General features: G+C 43.5%; 2 protein-coding genes and 1 pseudogene across 2 annotated transcripts in view; 1 reads left to right on the top strand and 2 right to left on the bottom strand.

Moving 5' to 3' along the window:
- The window catches only part of LOC148906890 (uncharacterized), a 2,237-nt pseudogene extending 96 nt beyond the window's left edge, over positions 1–2,141 (bottom strand).
- LOC116292879 (NACHT domain- and WD repeat-containing protein 1-like) overlaps positions 1–10,932 on the top strand; it is a 15,968-nt gene extending 5,036 nt beyond the window's left edge. The window contains exons 2-13 of the mRNA XM_089036780.1: positions 2,688–2,757; positions 2,990–3,194; positions 3,904–4,457; positions 5,099–5,243; positions 5,328–5,701; positions 5,846–6,121; positions 6,388–6,563; positions 7,370–7,690; positions 7,901–8,542; positions 8,730–9,176; positions 9,262–9,808; positions 10,029–10,932. Coding sequence (XP_088892906.1) covers positions 2,688–2,757; positions 2,990–3,194; positions 3,904–4,457; positions 5,099–5,243; positions 5,328–5,701; positions 5,846–6,121; positions 6,388–6,563; positions 7,370–7,690; positions 7,901–8,542; positions 8,730–9,176; positions 9,262–9,808; positions 10,029–10,859 — 4,588 coding nt within the window. The 3' untranslated portion in view covers positions 10,860–10,932. The remainder of the gene's footprint in view (positions 1–2,687; positions 2,758–2,989; positions 3,195–3,903; positions 4,458–5,098; positions 5,244–5,327; positions 5,702–5,845; positions 6,122–6,387; positions 6,564–7,369; positions 7,691–7,900; positions 8,543–8,729; positions 9,177–9,261; positions 9,809–10,028) is intronic.
- A 1,118-nt stretch (positions 10,933–12,050) lies between these two features.
- Positions 12,051–16,708, bottom strand: LOC148906889 (uncharacterized). Its single transcript, XM_089036781.1, has 2 exons — positions 16,105–16,708; positions 12,051–14,659 (listed from the first exon to the last, which is right to left on the bottom strand). Exons 1-2 carry the CDS (start codon positions 16,343–16,345, stop codon positions 14,013–14,015), a joined length of 888 nt encoding a protein of 295 aa, XP_088892907.1. The 5' UTR covers positions 16,346–16,708; the 3' UTR covers positions 12,051–14,012.
- Positions 16,709–17,066: the final 358 nt, after the last annotated feature.

Genomic DNA, 17,066 nt, shown 5'->3' with positions numbered 1-17,066 from the left:
AAAGTTTTCTCTTTAGTTCATAACAATATAAAAATATGAAATTTTTAGAAAGTATGGACCATTATGACATGGTCTGACTAAACTTTATCACTGTATGGTTTCTGCAAACCCTGCCATATATTCCAGTGGTTTGTGAGGAAATGGGTTTTTTGCTGCTGCCAATCAAAACTAATTAGCTGAAGCCTAATGTTTTTCTTACTGGCAGCAGTGAAAAACCCATTTCACTACAACGTAGGTTAGCCATTTTTAGAAGTTATATATATGTAATATAACTCCTCAGTAGAAAGCTACCGCCCACATACAAATTTTTTCAGCCTTAGGAATATTTTTCTTTTCCAATTATTTCTTTATTTGACATCATGTAGTCCTGTTATAACATGTTAAAGAATGAAAGTGGTATGTTATGATCGTAAAAACATTATGATGGATGTCATAAGTTACTGGTCCTTAACATTTCACATATTTAATAAGTGAGATAATTTATATAAAAAGCCAATTTCTTCTGGATTTCTGTTTGCCATTTTGCCTTCTTTATCAACAAACTACAATTTGATATGGGCTAATCAAATGGTATAATGGGAGGGCACAAGTTAACAAGTGCTGAACACACTCTTATGATTCTGTCAATCACTGGCACTTTGGATTCTGGTGGTCCACTCTCGTTGCATATGAGGAAGTCAGTAGGAAGTGTACACTGTAAAATAGTGTACTTACGGCGTAGCAGACCAATGACCCTTTCCACATGGATTCTTACACTGGCGATGCCCCTCGTCTTTTCAACATCAACTGGGTCCAGTTGGGTCTTGCCTTTAGTGAATGCTGGAATAACCAGCTTTGCTTGCTTGAGGCCAACACTTTCTGCTATTGTGAACCCCCTGTCTGCCATTATCATGTCACCAGGTACTAGTTTGTCCAGTAATCCACAATTTTCCAGTCAAATATTTGTCTGAGGTTCTACCTCCCCAAGCTTGTGATATATAGGAAATGGTTCCTTGTGGGGTAATCCCAATCAATACTTTTATTGTGTTGTGGTGTTTATAAGACGAAAAAGTTTGTGCCCGGGCTAGAAGATTAGTTGGTCGATCAATAAAAACTTCAAAGCAGTCTATGACCACAGTCACTTTTTTGCCAAACGCTTGCTGGAAACACATTGGCATAGTTTCCCATAGCTGATTTCTGTCTGGCTAGCAAATGAGTGGCGACAAACGAGAATCCATTACAATCAACCACAAAGAAAAAATCCTGGATACTGTTGGTAGAGATACTTGGAAACGGTATGCCAGTTCTTGAAACGGTATATTAAGTCTAAGCTTTATCAGAACCATGACAAATTCCTGAAATTTGCTAAGAGTTTGACTACGCCGAGTGATGCTTGTAGAAACGTGGTCAAAGATAGTCAACAGAATTTCAGTGGAAGGCAATCCAGTATAAAACCGAACTTTATCGTCTGTGTTAAGATAATCTTTAGTTGGAGGCTGATATCCATTTACCGAAAACATATACTGGAACTCCTCAGTTTGAGACATAGAAGATGTAGTCTGGCAGTTTTCGTTTTCAGTCTGGACGAAGACGCTATGGACGCGGCATGAGTTGGTTTGACTTACAGAGCAGGACATGGAATCATCATGATCACAGCTCGAACACAGATTTAAAGCTTGGCCTTCTTCTTCTACAGCTTCTTCAGTAGATGGACCCTCTGCAAAGTCGATATTTTCGAGGGGCAATCCACTAGCATCTAATTGTTGGCGTTTAACAGCAGCCTCATACTCGAGCTGTTCAAGAGACCTCTTTCGTCTTTCCTTTGATCGGGCAGCTCTCGCTTCCACGGCTTCATTATTTACTTGGCGATATTTAGTTTTACCAAGATTTAAGGTAGGCACCCAGTCGTTGTTGAATCTATCCCACGCTGCTGCCGGCCTTCCTGACTCGAAATGCCTTCCACAAACTCTCTCGTTTTTCAGAACATTCTTCCATTGTATGTCGTCGCGACTTATCGCCATAATCCATCTTTCTCGTCTCTCTCTGCTCAGTTCTTCAGCTTCTTCTCCTTGTTTATCAACAACAGAAGGTATCCTGAAGAATCCTATAGCCGTATCTTTTCTGCTATTACTTGAACAGCCTACAATAATACAGTGAACCATGACAAAAGTTGCTATACACCCGTGAAATGACGTGGTTCGATACGCTTTGTTTATATATATGCGACACCAACATGGCGGATAGCAACCGTCGTCAAGCAGTTAGTCACGTGAGTGAAAACCAAGAATAGGCTTCCAATTTTCACGAGATTAAAATTCTTTTGTTTTGTCCTCCTTTGACGTCAAAGGGAAGTTGTCTAATCCACGGTATGTGGCCTCAAGTTTGAGGTATCGTGGGCTCGATATAACGGGGATCAACTATATGTGAGTGTAATAAAACCAGATTAATTCAAAGTCGATGGCGATAGTAATCTTCATGAATTGCATAATGTCCTCTGACAAATTTGAAATGCTATTTTGATGAGTAAAATTAAATTAAAAATATTGGAATAGTAATCCAAATTTTGGCTTTAAAATAAGGTGAAATGGAAAGAAAATAAATTAGTTTGCCTTTCTGGGAAGCAGCCTCATCCCTCAAGGGCATTAAGGGCCGATCTGGACCTAGCTTTAATTTCTTTAATTTCTTCCAACTTCCAATTTCAATTTCAGCCCTGAGTATGGCATCCCAGGTCTATATATTGGTCATTCGGATGTCGTGCAACGTGCCTTGGATAAAAAGGTATGAAGTACTGTCGCAGAGAGTGTTCTAGGCTGCGTTCTGGCGCGAATAAAACCCGCCAAAGTATATCTCAAGAATAATACAACAGGAAACCTTTATTTTAGCAGGATGTATTCGCGCGCTTCCCAACCCCTCTCCTCCCCTACCAGCGGCAATATTCGCATTAAGTGAGATTTGACGAAGGAAACTTAGTCTAACCCAAATTAAATGAGTTTTATTTTTCTTCTTCTAGAAACTTGGACTGCAAGAGAAACCAAGCCTACTCCCAGACATCATGGATTCTCGCCTCGTTCTCAAGACAGTTCGCGTGTTCCTGAGTTCCACCTTTACTGATACAAGAGTGGATCGTAATGCTTTGATGGAAGAGGTGTTTGATCCAATCAGGGAGCTTTGTCAAGAACATGGTATATCTTTTGAAGTTGTGGATCTACGTTGGGGTATGACGTGCAAGTTGTTGAGTGTCTATAGAGGCTTTGCGCCATCATATGATGGCAGCCATGAGAGCAAAACAATAAAGTCTTTTCCCCCTGGGAAACTAAATTCTTTTTGATTTATGTTTTTCCCCATGAGGGCAGGGACACCACAACAGCATAGCCATCCGCCTTATACAGGGTTATATAGTGAAGACAGAAGAGGGCTTGTCCTTTTCCAAGAAGACTTGAAGGTCTAACCATCTGTAGATGTAATTACAAAGGCAACACCTTCTCCTCAGTTATTTTAAAAGAGCCTGAGTGTTGGTCCGGCTGAGGCTTGAACCATGACCTCCCTTACAACAGACCGACGCTTTTACCAACTGTGCTAACGGGGTGGCGGTTCTTCATGTAAGTCAGATTAGACCAGATTCAATATGTCCTGGCATGGCTGCTAATCACGCGACGTGATGGTGCAAAGCTTGTATGAAGTAGTAGAATAGTTGTACAGCAGCAAGTCCCCAATAGACCTTTTTAATTTTGATGTATTCTTTGTTTGTTTTGTATCCATTATTGTGTCATATGCAACTTTCGAAAAAAGAAATTATACTCAAGGGAATGACACGTGGTCTAAAATGCAAGCTAACTTTATAATATACATATTTTATGACTTTTAGGGATGAGGATTTTTGGTGATTTTTGGTGAATTTTTTAAAGCTAATGATAAATCTTTCAGGTGTTCGTCAGGAATCTGTGGACGACCATCGCGTGGTGAACATCTGTATGGAAGAAATTAAACGCTGTCAAGAGACCTCCCTCGGTATCGCGTTCATGGCGATACTAGGAGATAAGTATGGCTGGCGTCCACTCCCTCCCTCTATCGTGGCTAAAGAACTTGACGCTCTATTTGAACATATTGATCCATCAGAACATCAACTTATACTGAAGTGGTACCTGCGTGATGACAATGCAATACCTCCTTCTTACGTCCTGCAACCTATCTCCACCGAGTTTCCCGTACGATCAGAGAACAAGGACGAGGTGTCTAAAGCTTGGAAGGACTGGGGCAAGGTAGAGAAGACCATATGGAATTCGTTGAAGTCTGCTGTGGATGTTGTTGAAGCGGATTCAGAACTAAAACGTGCTTTCACCAAATCTGTTACTCACCTAGAGGTGGAGAGAGGAGTATTGACCGAGGATCCAACCAGCCAGCAGTCACTTGTGATTGACAGACGATTTGATAATGTTAATGAGGAGGATCCTCGGGCTAGGGACTTTAAGGATACTCAGGTATTAATGATAAAATATTGAAGTAGACCTTCTCCCGGGCCTTCAGATTGTGAGTTTGACTTTCAGTGTGGAAATGAAACTGTCTTCTAGAAAACGACGAAGGTACTAGCGGTTATTTGAGTGAATTTGAGGCACAGTATCTTAATAACTGTATTTTTGTCTTTAGTAGCCCATCTATCACGTGCAAAGCCTCTCAGGTGTCAAGCATAATAATAACATAAAAGCTTTTATATTACGCGATACAAAATCTCGACTTCCTTCCTTTTCCTCCTTCTCGGCCTCCAGCTTCATAATTTTTTACAAAACTAGGCTTAAAAGCTCTCTAATGAAAAAAGTGCCTGCTCTTTCACCAAGAAGTCACCGTAGTTCATTGACACCAATCACGAATATTATTGGTTAGCTAACTGAATACAGTACAGTACTAGACACAAAAATACTGGGTACTTTGGTAGAAGTAGGCTGATCGTGTGAACGGTCACCTCTTTAGTCATACACACAGTTACACACACAACTACATCCAAAGCGATATTAGTAACAAAAATGAGAATGGCTGAGGGAAGGACAGCCTAAGGATTCTCGTGTTGATGCTTAAAACATATGAATAATCTTTAATAGTAAATGAGAAAATTAATATCTTTCAGGACAAGGCGAGTATGCTCATGATAACTGATCTGAAGGAGAACCAGATCCCTTCGTACCTGGATGTCAAGTCTGTTTTACAGTTCAAACACCTCAAGTGGTACAGAGAAGGGCTGACTATCGATACTCATGAAAAATACATCAAAGGTTCGTTAGCAGTCTCTATGAAGGTACAAAGTTTCCAATGTATTTTTCAATGTGTTTCAACTGTCCTTTGATTTCTTTTTTTAGATATGTGTTCCAAGGTGAAGACTCTCTTAACTGCTCGTATCAATGAGATCATCGAAGCAATAGGTCCTGCAAACCCTCTAAGAGGGGAGATAACACGACATGCTCTGTTCTGTAGAGATCACGTTCACTCCTTCGTAGGACGTACAGATATCTTATCAGCTATCCACCAATACGTTGGCCAAAATAATCCAACCATGCCTTTGGTTCTGCATGGAGAGTCTGGAGTTGGGAAGACGACGCTAGTAGCAAAAGCCACAATGGAAATTCAAGAAGGCAATCCCAACATGGCGGTGTTGTATCGGTTTTGTGGCACGACGCCACAGGCTTCTACTGGACGTGAACTCACTCTGAGCTTGTGTAACCAGATAAAACAGGTATGGTGTTGTGCATGACCCAAAGGATCATCTTGGTTAATACTGTGCAGAATATTGACATGTATTATATTAATTGTACAGTTGTGGTATCTGTAAGATCTTCTTGGCAATAATGTATAGAATATTGACATGTATATTTTGCAGGTGTACAATGTAACTGATGAACTGGAAGAGGATTATGGGTCTCTCTGTGAAGCCTTCCCAAAGATCATGGCACATGCGTCTAAGGATAAACCTCTGTGCATCTTGATTGATTCACTGGACCAGCTGACAGACGAAAATGGAGCAAGGCGCTTTTTGGAGTGGTTACCAAGACGAATTCCCACGCATGTGCGGTTGATTGTGTCGACTTTACCGGAGGAAGGTGGCTGTTTGAACAGACTCCGGACTTTTGGTCTGCCAGGCAAGAACTTTGTTCAAGTAAGCCTTGCACGTACTTATCTAAGATATATAATTCTTTTCCGTTACCGGAATTCCATTGTTTCTTATTGGCCACAATCGTGATGTCCTAGACTCAACACCCAGCAATCTCATTGCTGCATATAGGAAAGGCAATAAGATCTCCCTATTTTCTAATTTGACTGGTTCTTTACTCATATTTTTACCTTCAAAAAGAGATTCATTCGAACTCATCATTGTCTACAAAAGTTTGAAAGTAAAAATTGAATTATTTGGATATTTTTTAGGTCCAGCGTCTGGAACCGAGTGATGGGGCTGCCATATTGGACACATGGCTTCAACAAGCTAAAAGAAAACTGACGCCCGAACAAAGAGGTCTTGTCCTGAAGGCCTTTGAGAACTGTCCTTTACCACTGTACATGCAGTTGGTGTTTAACGAATGTCGTAGTTGGCAGTCCTACAGGTAAAACTAACCAACATACTGCATTTTTTAATCATTTGGAACAATTTGATCAAGTTATGAAGACATGAATTATTCACTATGAAAAGTAAATATTATGTAAAGTTATTGGTTGAAATGTTGATAGATTTATTTGTACAGAAGCAACAAGTAAAGGTAGTGGTTCGTAGTTTGACTTCAGTGTTCTCACGCACTTGTTTCGAGTTCCATTTGTGAATGGAGGAATGATATAAAGAGGGTCAAATTGCGTACACTGAATCAGACCCAGCAGACCGATGTGGTATAAGGAAGCTGCCTTGTTCAAATTTAGTTCATGAATACCGTAAATCCTCTATTTAGCCTCCCCGGGGTGCTTAATTATTTCAGGCACGTTTGAGGGAGGGTTTGGAGAGAGGGGGCTTAATTGCGAGGGGGGCTTGTTGGTTTAGTCGAAACGCAGTATGTAATATGATTGTAACTCAGGATTAAACGGAAGCATTACTGTTGACCGTCTCGCATAATCTGGCATTTTTATTATTTGATTCACCTGTGTTAGTCTCTCAAGTATAATTTGCGATTATTGTGAATAGCAAAACTAAAACACGGTAACATTAAGAAAGCAAGCTAAAAAGAAATGTTCTGAACAACCAAGACTTTAATAAATCACCTTTAATCAGTACACGTGATTCTTTAGTTGTGAAAGGGGGAGGGGGGGGGGGGCTAAAAAGAGAGGGAGGGCTTAACACATTTCTTCCTTTAAAAAGGAGGGGGGCTTATTAGAGAGGGGGGGCTAAATAGAGGATTTACGGTATATATATTTTTGTTTACAGGAATGTTTCCGAGCTCAGCCTTCAGCCGGACGTGGTGAGTATGATCAACGCTCTCTACGAACGACTTGAGAAATACCACGGGAAGCTACTAGTTAGTCGTGTATTGGGTCTCCTGGCAGCCGTATCTGATGGCATCAACAAGGATGATATTCTACATATCCTGAGCTGTGACGAGCAGCTGTTGAAAGACGTCTTGGTTTGGCACGAGCCTCCTAAGAGAAGGTTACCACCATTGTTGTTGGCACGTCTTAAGTTCGATCTGGGGCCATTCTTGGTGGAAAGAGGTGCGCATGGAGTATCGCTGGTGGCATTTTATCATCGGTAAGGTTCAGAACTATTTAAAACTATTACATCTTGTATAGTTCAGGCCTCATGCCTTTCCATTAACGGTTGGAGGTTCTTCATTTCCTTACGAAAGAAAGGAGTACTACTTAAGGAAATAATATATGGCCTGAAATGGGAAACCAAAGAGTTCAATTCTAACCAAACAACAGGAGACCAAACACGGTTAATGTATACTATTTTTTCCAGTCAATTCATCGAAGTAGCAGCCAAGCGTTACCTGTCTGGTGATGACTACAAATCAACCTACCAGTCATTAGTCAAGTACTACTCGGGCCAGTATTACAATCAATATGGTAAAGATCGTGCAATACCATCACAACCAACTGCCTACTCAGCAGACGCCCTCAACATCAGGAAACTGGAACTCCTTCCAAGAACTCTGATGGAAGCCAGAGATTTCGAGCAATTCCGTCGATGGCTGGGAGATTTGGAATTCATTCAAGCCAAGTGTATGGCTGGCTTGGGGTATGACACCATGGCAGAATGTACACTTGGTTATCAATATGCTCTGCAAGAAGACGTCAGCCAAGACATCAAAAACGATCTTGATGACATTTTGGGGTTTCTACGATCTGAAGTGCACATTTTATCGAAGAATCCGATTCTGACTTTTCAACAAGCTGTGAATTATCCCAAAAAAAGTTGGATCGGACGAGCAGCAGAGGCCATGCAAAAGGGATTCGGGGACATGTCAGAGAAGAGTGTGATACCTCGTCCAGATGGATGGGTAGAATGGATAAACAAGCCTGAGGTGTCCGAAGCTTTTGAGTTTGAATTGGATGGACATTCTAAAGGAGTGTTGTCCACGTGCTTCTCTCGTGATAACAGGTACAGTATGAACAATTGTAGCGCCGTTTCACGATAAACCTTTTGCAATTTCCCAAGCTGGAGTAAGATTTTCCTTCATAAGTTATATTCAAATGAAAGTTTCTTTAGAAGCAAGGAGAAATATATCTTAATAATTGACAAGGTTCAAAAAACTTAAAGGTTTTTGTTCTGTTTGTTTCATTGTTAGGAAGATCCTGTCTGCATCAGAAGACTGCAGCATTCGTTTCTGGGACAGTCAGACGGGTTCACTCCTTGCACAGCTGGATGGACACACGGCTGCAGTAACATCAATCAAAACATCTCCAGACGGAAAGCTTGTTGCCTCAAGCTCTGAAGACCACACCATCCGACTATGGGACTATCAAGAGGAAAAGCTGATCAGATGTTTAGAAGGCCATCAAAAGAGAGTGACATCCATTGCATTCAACGGAAATGGTACCAAGCTGTTGTCCGTATCCCAAGACAAGAAAATGCGCGTGTGGGACGTAAGGACGGGAGCATGCATAGAGACAATATCAGGACATTCTGGATATCCACTGTGCTGTGCCTGGTCACCTGTTGATGATGGTGTAGCAGCGAGTTGTGGTGATCAGTTGGAGATCTTCATCTGGGACTTGGACAACAAATGTGTCAGGTTTGAACATCACACCAAGTTTATTGGGAAGTTTATAAGGAAATTGTTTTATAAACCAATCTTCATAGCATATTTGTCATTTCAGGTACAAGCTGGAAGGCCATACCATCGATGAAGCCATGATTAACTTTCCCGATAAAGACAAGCTACAAGGACACGAGGAACTTCATTACGATTCTCTTCTGTGGTCGGTTGATTTCTCCAGTGATGGGAAAATGCTAGCGTCTACTGGTACGGATAGCAACGTGTTTGTCTGGGACGTGGAGACAGGAGAGAGGCGCTGTGCTTTCAGTATTCCTAACGATGGATCTGCTGTTTGCTTCGTGGAGACTCCGCAAGGAAGACGCCTGGCTGCTGCTTCTGCTCCTCACATGACCGTGACTCTGTTCGATGTAGGAGACAATCCACAAACTATCGCTGTACTTGGCGGTCATTCTGACTGGGTGATGGCCATCGCTTTCAGTTCTGATGGATCCCGGTTAACATCTGCCTCGAGAGACAAAACCATCCGTGTATGGGACATAGCGGCTGCAGAGAAATTGAAGGAGATTCGCTTTCACTCGGAAAGATGTTGGTGTGTTGCGTACTCGGGAGACGGTCGATGGCTTGCATCTGCTTCTGATGACTTCAAGGTAAGGAGCTGGTCAGTCTTGATTTGATTGGAGGATAGAAAGTAGGCTTTAGTTTTGATAATAATATTGTTAGAAAACAGCAAGCGAAGTAAAGAATCGGTTCCATGTGTGATATTCACTGTCGTTGATGCTAGTTTGAGAAATGATCACGTTTATTTATTGCTGGTACAGAGGTACTGTCAGTATTGTTACTGATATTCCATGTTTTTTTTATGGTCAGGTTGGTGTGTGGGACACCAAAACCTTTCAACAGGTACTTGTTTACGAAGGACACGAGAAAAAGCGCAAATTCTCTTGCGGTGTTCGAGCTTGTACCTTCTCACTTGATTCGAGTCTAGTGGCCAGCGGTGGAGATGAGATGAAAATCCGTATTTGGTCCAGAGAAACTGGCAAGGACAAGATCGTTCTTCCGTGCGAGTCCATATTGTTACCGTGGTGTATCCGGTTTGGTGCAGAAGATAAACGCTTGATTGCAGTTGGAGAGTTTTCTAAAGGAGTCTTAGTGTGGGACCTGGAGACGGAGACCAAGATTGCTGACCTCGGCGGACACGAGCTTTTCTGTCAGTACACAGAGTTTTCTCCGTGCGGCAAATACCTCATCTCGAGTTCCATCGATAATACTGCTAAGGTATGGAAAGCTGATACCTTTGATCAGGTGGCTACTCTGGATCATCCTAAATGGGTTACCTGTGCTGTGTTCTCGCATGACTGCAAGTTAATCGCGACGTGTTCCCCGGATTTGAAAGTTCATCTTTGGAGTGTGGAAGATTTCAAAGAGAAAGCTGCACTGGAAGGCCACAAGTCTGAAATCCGAATGGTTTCGTTCTCACCAGATGATAGTCACGTGGCAAGTGCTGGCCTTGACCAGAGCATTCGAGTGTGGAACGTGAAGAGCCAGGCCCAGGTGCAGGTGTTTCATGCTGTATCGGGTCTGTGGGGTTTAATGTGGCACCCGAAGGAGATGGATCTTTTGGCAGTTGGAGATGCTGTTGGATATTTGTATTTCTTGACACTTAAATCAAGGAAGACTATTAGCGCTATTGAGGAGTAACTGCTGGAAACCATGTCAGGTCAAGTCCAAAAATCAATTATTGCTCATTAATAAATGCTAAAATGAAAAATGACATGTTGTTTCTTTGTTTGGTTTTGTTATGCGGTATTTTAAGATGCTTTGGGTAACATATTTCCAATATGGCTTCTATTTTGTATCAATTTAATTCGTATTCGCTAGAAACAATTCTGCATTGCTGATGTTAAGGGGAATACCGTCTGTTACAGATTGGCGTGCTTTTTCCACTCCTCCTTCCCAGTCCACTTATCAAACGGTTTGAATAGCCTATGAGCGTTACTTCTTTAACGGCCGTATAGTTCTATATGGAACTTAAGGTGAATTTGATTAACCATATTAACTGACGGTTGAATATTACTGACGTAAGGAGCATCGCGCGGTCGCGTTGTTGTTGGTATAGTACAAACAGAGTCAAGTACGGAACGGCCGTTAAAGAAGTAACGCTCGTAGGCTATTCAAACCGTTTGACCTTTGGAATGAAAACGTCTGCACTACAACAGCGAACGAAGACAACGAAGGAACACGGACACAATATAAGTAAACAAGTATATAACGTTAATTTAATTCAAATAATCGAAAGGGGAAAAAACATATAGAAATCCAACCATATTCGGTGTCCTAGTGCCCTTGGTCCAGGCCATCAATTAAGCCGGTTTTTAACTTGTATATATTCATCGATTTCCATTAATCAGCTTATACGAAAAGTTAGATTGTTTATGCCAGGTCCTCAGGCAAGAAATAATAAAGATACTGAGATAACTAGACTTAAATCGTCTTTCGTCAAATATCGAAATGTACAGATGATGAGACCAATTTAATTGACATCATAGTTAATTATGTTGGCATAATTCGAAGTCGCCTTACTTAGAACAGATGGTTTGAATGATGACAAACTTGACATACAGAGTAGCGATATTAACGCAACATTGTCTTGTGACTTAAACTCATCGTTAATGATGAGCTTGGCGTTAGGTGCATATTCGGTGGGATGGGCGGAGCCAGGCACAAATTAGCGGTAACCATGGTCACCCTGTCACCACCCAATGGATTCTCCAAGGTGCTTGGAGGAGAGGGACAGGGAACCAGGACCTCCCCACCGAAGTGCACCAAGCACCAAGCTCAGGAACTGGCAACAAACAGGAGAGAGCGCAACAACGAACAAGACACATAAGCAGCAGGTTAAACAGTTTTCTTTTAATTGTTAATCTCATCTATCATTGCTGTCGTATAGAAGTTTATGACAACTGTTGCGTTACTTTGGCTAGCGCTTCGGCAGGAGTTCTGATGTAAGACAAATAGGCGGTACTGGTCCAGCGGCCTAGTGCTTGGATGAGATGGTCGGGGACGCCATTGCGAGCAGCGACTGTAGCCGCACCGATTCGAAAGCTGTGGCTAGAGCAATTGCCTGGTATACCGGCTGCTGCAAATATGCGTTTTAGCCAGGAGGACAGCAGCTCGCGCGATAAGGATTGGCCATTTTGAAGCATGAACAGAGGACCTTGGCAATTACCTCTCTTGTGCAGATAGGCACTCATCGCTGAGACCGCACATAGTGGCCAAGTGCCTAAGCCGATGTGCACGTGACAGCCTTCTCGGAAGGGATCCGTCTTAGATGCTTTTATCCATATTCGGAGACAGGAGGGTCGGTCTAACTTGTCGAAGGCCAAATCAGAAACTTGTAAATGGATGGCAGAGTCGAACTTTGAAATAAGGGGAACTGTAAATTCGGCGGATCTCAAAAAACCGAAGTAGGCCAGTGTGCAGGCAGCCCAAAACATGATGTGGTCAAAAGTTGCCAGGTCGAGGGCATTGTGTATGTGAAGCATGAGCGAGTCGGTGATGGGCAGGCGTTGCGAGGATGCCGAACCCTGTGCGCGTTTTATTCCGCGGAAGACCTGCTGAAGCCTGTGGCAGTTCGTCAGTGGATCGGCGAAACCCTGTTCAATGTGGAGGGATCGAATGGCAGACAAATAGACTTTAATGGATTTGTGCTGTATAGACTGTGACAAATGTGTGATAAAAAGGCAAAGAGTGCTTTCGTCCGTGGGGCACGTCACTGAGCCAAGCTGATTGCAAAAGTCGACGAACCTCCTTTGGGCTGACGCGTACGTACGACGTGTAGTTGGTGCGAGGCCGTTGAGTAGAAGTTCCTGGCATTAGCTGTCTAGTAGGGACCGGTTAATTGTGCGATGAGATGTGTTGGCAGTGGCGTAGCTTGTAGCTGCGCTGAAGGTGCTGCCCGTCTGAATTCCTGCCAATTAAAGCGAGACAATGCATCAGCAATCGAATTATCGATTCCGGGGATATGCTCGGATGAGAATGTAAAGCTAAACCGAGCTGCTGCGTACAGAAGGCTTCGGAGGAGCCGCATAAGAGCTGGAACTTTTGATGTTCTTTGGTTCAGGATGGCCACTACTGCTTCATTGTCTGAGCGGAAGAGCACGAGTCGTCTCGACCATTCGTGCCCCCACACATGGGCCGCTAGTACAATAGGAAAGAGTTCTTTGTACGCAATGGATTCTGTTTTCTGTGTCGCACGCCACCGACCGTTGAACCACGCCTGATTGTAGAACGCCCCATAGCCTATTGCTCCCGAGGCATCAGATATCACCTCTATGTCATGTACGACTGGAATGCCGGGGTAAAGCCAGAAGCTTACCCCGTTCCAGGAGTAGAGAAACTGGTACCACCATTCCAGATCGCGACGGAACTCCACGTTGAGTCGGATGGGATGCGCCGGGTTGCGAAAGCAGCGAAGCAGATCAATTAGGCGTCTGATGAAGGTGCGTCCGGGCCACACCACTTTGGCAGCGTGGTGAAGGTGGCCTATTAGCGACTCAAGCTCGCGCTTGTTGCAGTGTCAGCGCGACCGCCACCTGGTTATCAGCTGCTGCAGGTTCGAGAGTTTGTCTGCAGGCAAACGAGCAATTTGATTAATTGAATCTAATTCGATTCCTAAGACTACTAGAGTCGAAGCAGGTCCGATACATTTGTCCGGATGTAGGGGGAGGCCAAGGTCTTCGCACAACCGTACCGATGTGGTGAGATTGTGTGCGCATGCGTCCGAGCATGGGGGCCCCGCCATGACAAAATCATCTAAATAATGGACTAAGTGTGAAACTGCATAATTGTTAGCTAGAATCCATTCCACCATAGCGGCCACCGAATTGAATATAAATGGAGCTGAGCGAAGGCCAAAGGTAGCGCAAGATCTACAAAGTATTTGTCTTTCCACCGCATGCCTAATAAATGTCTGTCGGATGGATGGATGGGGATATTACGATATGCTGATTCGACATCAAACTTAGCCATCATTGCACCGACGCCTAATTTGGACACCATTTTGACTATTTCGTCGACTGTGACGTACTGCAACGTAAATTCCTCACGGTTGATCCCATCGTTAACGCTATACCCCCTGGGCGATGATAAATCGACTATCAGCCTCCATTTACCCGGCTGCCCGCGCTTGGGAATTACTCCAAAACTGCTGATCTGCAAGTTAGGCAATGGAGGATGAACGAAGGGCCCTCCAACCCTACCCCGAAGGATTTCATTTTGAAGATAGCAATCAATCACCACTGGGTTTTGCATGGCGGATTGTTTGTTGTTTTTGGCCAATTTGAGCTTCATCGAGTGCTGAAAGCCGATGTGGAAGCCATCATGGATGCCATCTAAAACGTATGCCACCTTGACGGGGTCAGGGTGTAATTTTAACTCCCTTGCAAAGCAATCCACACGGAGAGGGGTAACCTCGGAGACAGAAGGGAGGCCACACAACGCTGAAATGAATACGCAAAGTCACACAACAGATGGTACAAAGACTTTGAATGAATTATACAATTAATGTGAACATTACAAAGCCGATTAGCCGCGAAGTAAGAGTAAATAAACATCAGCCCAGAGCGTAGATTATGGCGTGCCGATGACCTGAGCCATCAGGAGATAAGAGCTAAAATGTCACGGCGCGTCGCGCTGTCTCGTTGAGATAAACGAACTGACAGGAGACATGTTAAGTAGCGCTAAATGAAGTGACGTGACGTGTCAACATAGCAAGAACAAATATGCAAACAACGCCTCGGACCACGAACCGATAGCACGGAACAGAATACATGCCAAGAAACGGCACGCTATGGGAATTTTTTAAGACGCACAGTAGTATCAAATATAAGACTCCAGAAAGGCAATTCTGGTCACGGCAGTGTAGCATGATAACTAAGAGCTAATAAACTTGATAGGTATAACATAAACATGAGTTACCCATGACCGATAAACAAAATAATGACTAACAAAGCATGATATAAAAAACTTTTTGAAAGCTAGCGTCTTTTAGTTTTCAATTTATCTGCTGAAAGCTCGGGAGACGGAGTTCGTCGTTTTCGCTCCGTCTCAGTTTTTTCTTTGAAAAATTCCGGGCACTCTACGAGGCGGTGACGACCAGCACACGAAGAGCATTTGTGGGCAAAACGGCACAAGGAGAAGCGCGAGGAACATTGCCCTTTGTTCCATGAACGACAGATGACACCACTGCTGTTTGAACCCCTTGGTTGCTCCTCATCGCCATTGTGGGAAAAGCTAGCACGATGCGCTGGACCAGCCGTGTAGAAGCTATACAACTGCGTGTCGATGTTAGCCCAGTTGGTAAGGCTAGTCGCGGCCGCGTGCTCCCGAAAGGCCTTATCATAATTCAGCCAAGCTTTACCGCCGAACTGCCTGTACGTGCGTATGATGAGCAGCTTATAAAGCGATAGATCCTTCCAGCGGTGGGGAAAGTACTCAGACATAACCAGGGCGTAGCTAGTGAATGTCTCAATCCATGTAACTATGTCCTCGATCTTGCGTTTATTACGCTTAGGCCCAGCAGTCAAAACAATATGGCCGTCGAGGAACACTTGTGGCTCGGTTGCCGCCTCGACCAAATTGGACGGGATTAGCTCGCCTAAATCAAGGAACTTCCCGCTAACGATATGCGTGACTAATTTGGCCGGGACCGGAGAAGCACCAGGTCCAATAACAAAGGGCTGAACAACTGCTGGCGTTGCGAAGGTCTTTGACGACGTGAGGGAGCCAGATAAAACCGTAGTCGTTGAGCTGGGAGGACCGCCAACAGCTCCTAGCGAACGAGCTTGCGGGATAGGCAAAGTCACTATGCTAGCGGTACTAGTTGTATTTACGCTCGCGAGCGAGAACGTGTTTACAAAATTTGGTACTAACACATTGGACGTACCTGGTGTGTCCTGGGCTGTTGACTGCAGTGGCAATACTGGTTGGCTTGTCGTTGCTGCAGGCGATTGCGAGATGGCCGTTTGCTGTGTAGCGGCAAGAACAGCCCTGACTACTTCGTCCACGAGCTCCCGTCGGTATTCCTGTGAGAGTGTCACGGTGGACGTTGATTGCGGAGTGCTGCTGAGCGGATTTCGTTCAGGAACCTCTTCGTTGAGGTTTGTCAGCGAACGTTTCGGTGGCATGATGAAAAATTAAATTAAACTCGTGTTGTAGCGTAATAGCGTAATAGCGTAATAGCGTCGTATAGCAAGTGCTAGCGATAGATAGCGATGGCGAATAAAGGTTCGCGTGGTTGGCATTAAGCTAGCGTGATCACGTGTGTAGCGTCTTATCGAATTTCGTAATGATAGCTATGATCCATATCTCATACAGGCCACAGAGATCGACTAGAATAAATTGCGACATGCTATAAACAACTTGCTAGCTGAGTCGATCAACGATCGCGTGAGGTAATAAATGCGTTGACAGCGGAGATAGCGGTATGCGTCCGGACAACGCTACTGCGAGATGTCATTGACCTCGAGTCTAACTTAGCCTAAATTACATTTAACCACATATAAAACGAGACTAATTGATTGGCATTTTACTATTTGATTGGCATTTTACTTCAGGCCATTTTAAGCGTATCCGCACTGCAAAGGAGATTGCTATTAGAATCTGAAACGTTTTGGCTGAAAACATAATAAAATATCCCTCCCACTGACCTCTTAATTCTTTTCTAGAGAAACATGTAGCTACTATTAAGAGAAAAAAGCTAAGAGAGCATTGATGGAAACGTTCGGCTCATTAGCATAATAAAAGGTGATAAAAACAAACACACTCGATTCTGTTTTCAACATTTATGCAAACCTTTATCTCCAAGAAAACAGCCTTTTGAAAAAAGAAGAATGGGTAAGACATTAA

This window comes from Actinia tenebrosa, unplaced genomic scaffold (genome assembly GCF_029948245.1).
Source record: "Actinia tenebrosa isolate PJP-AT-01 unplaced genomic scaffold, QUT_ActTen_1.0 PGA_scaffold4__44_contigs__length_22323623, whole genome shotgun sequence".
Lineage (NCBI taxonomy): Eukaryota > Metazoa > Cnidaria > Anthozoa > Actiniaria > Actiniidae > Actinia > Actinia tenebrosa.
Note: the sequence above shows the minus strand (reverse complement) of the source record. Positions and strands in the feature narration are given on the sequence as shown.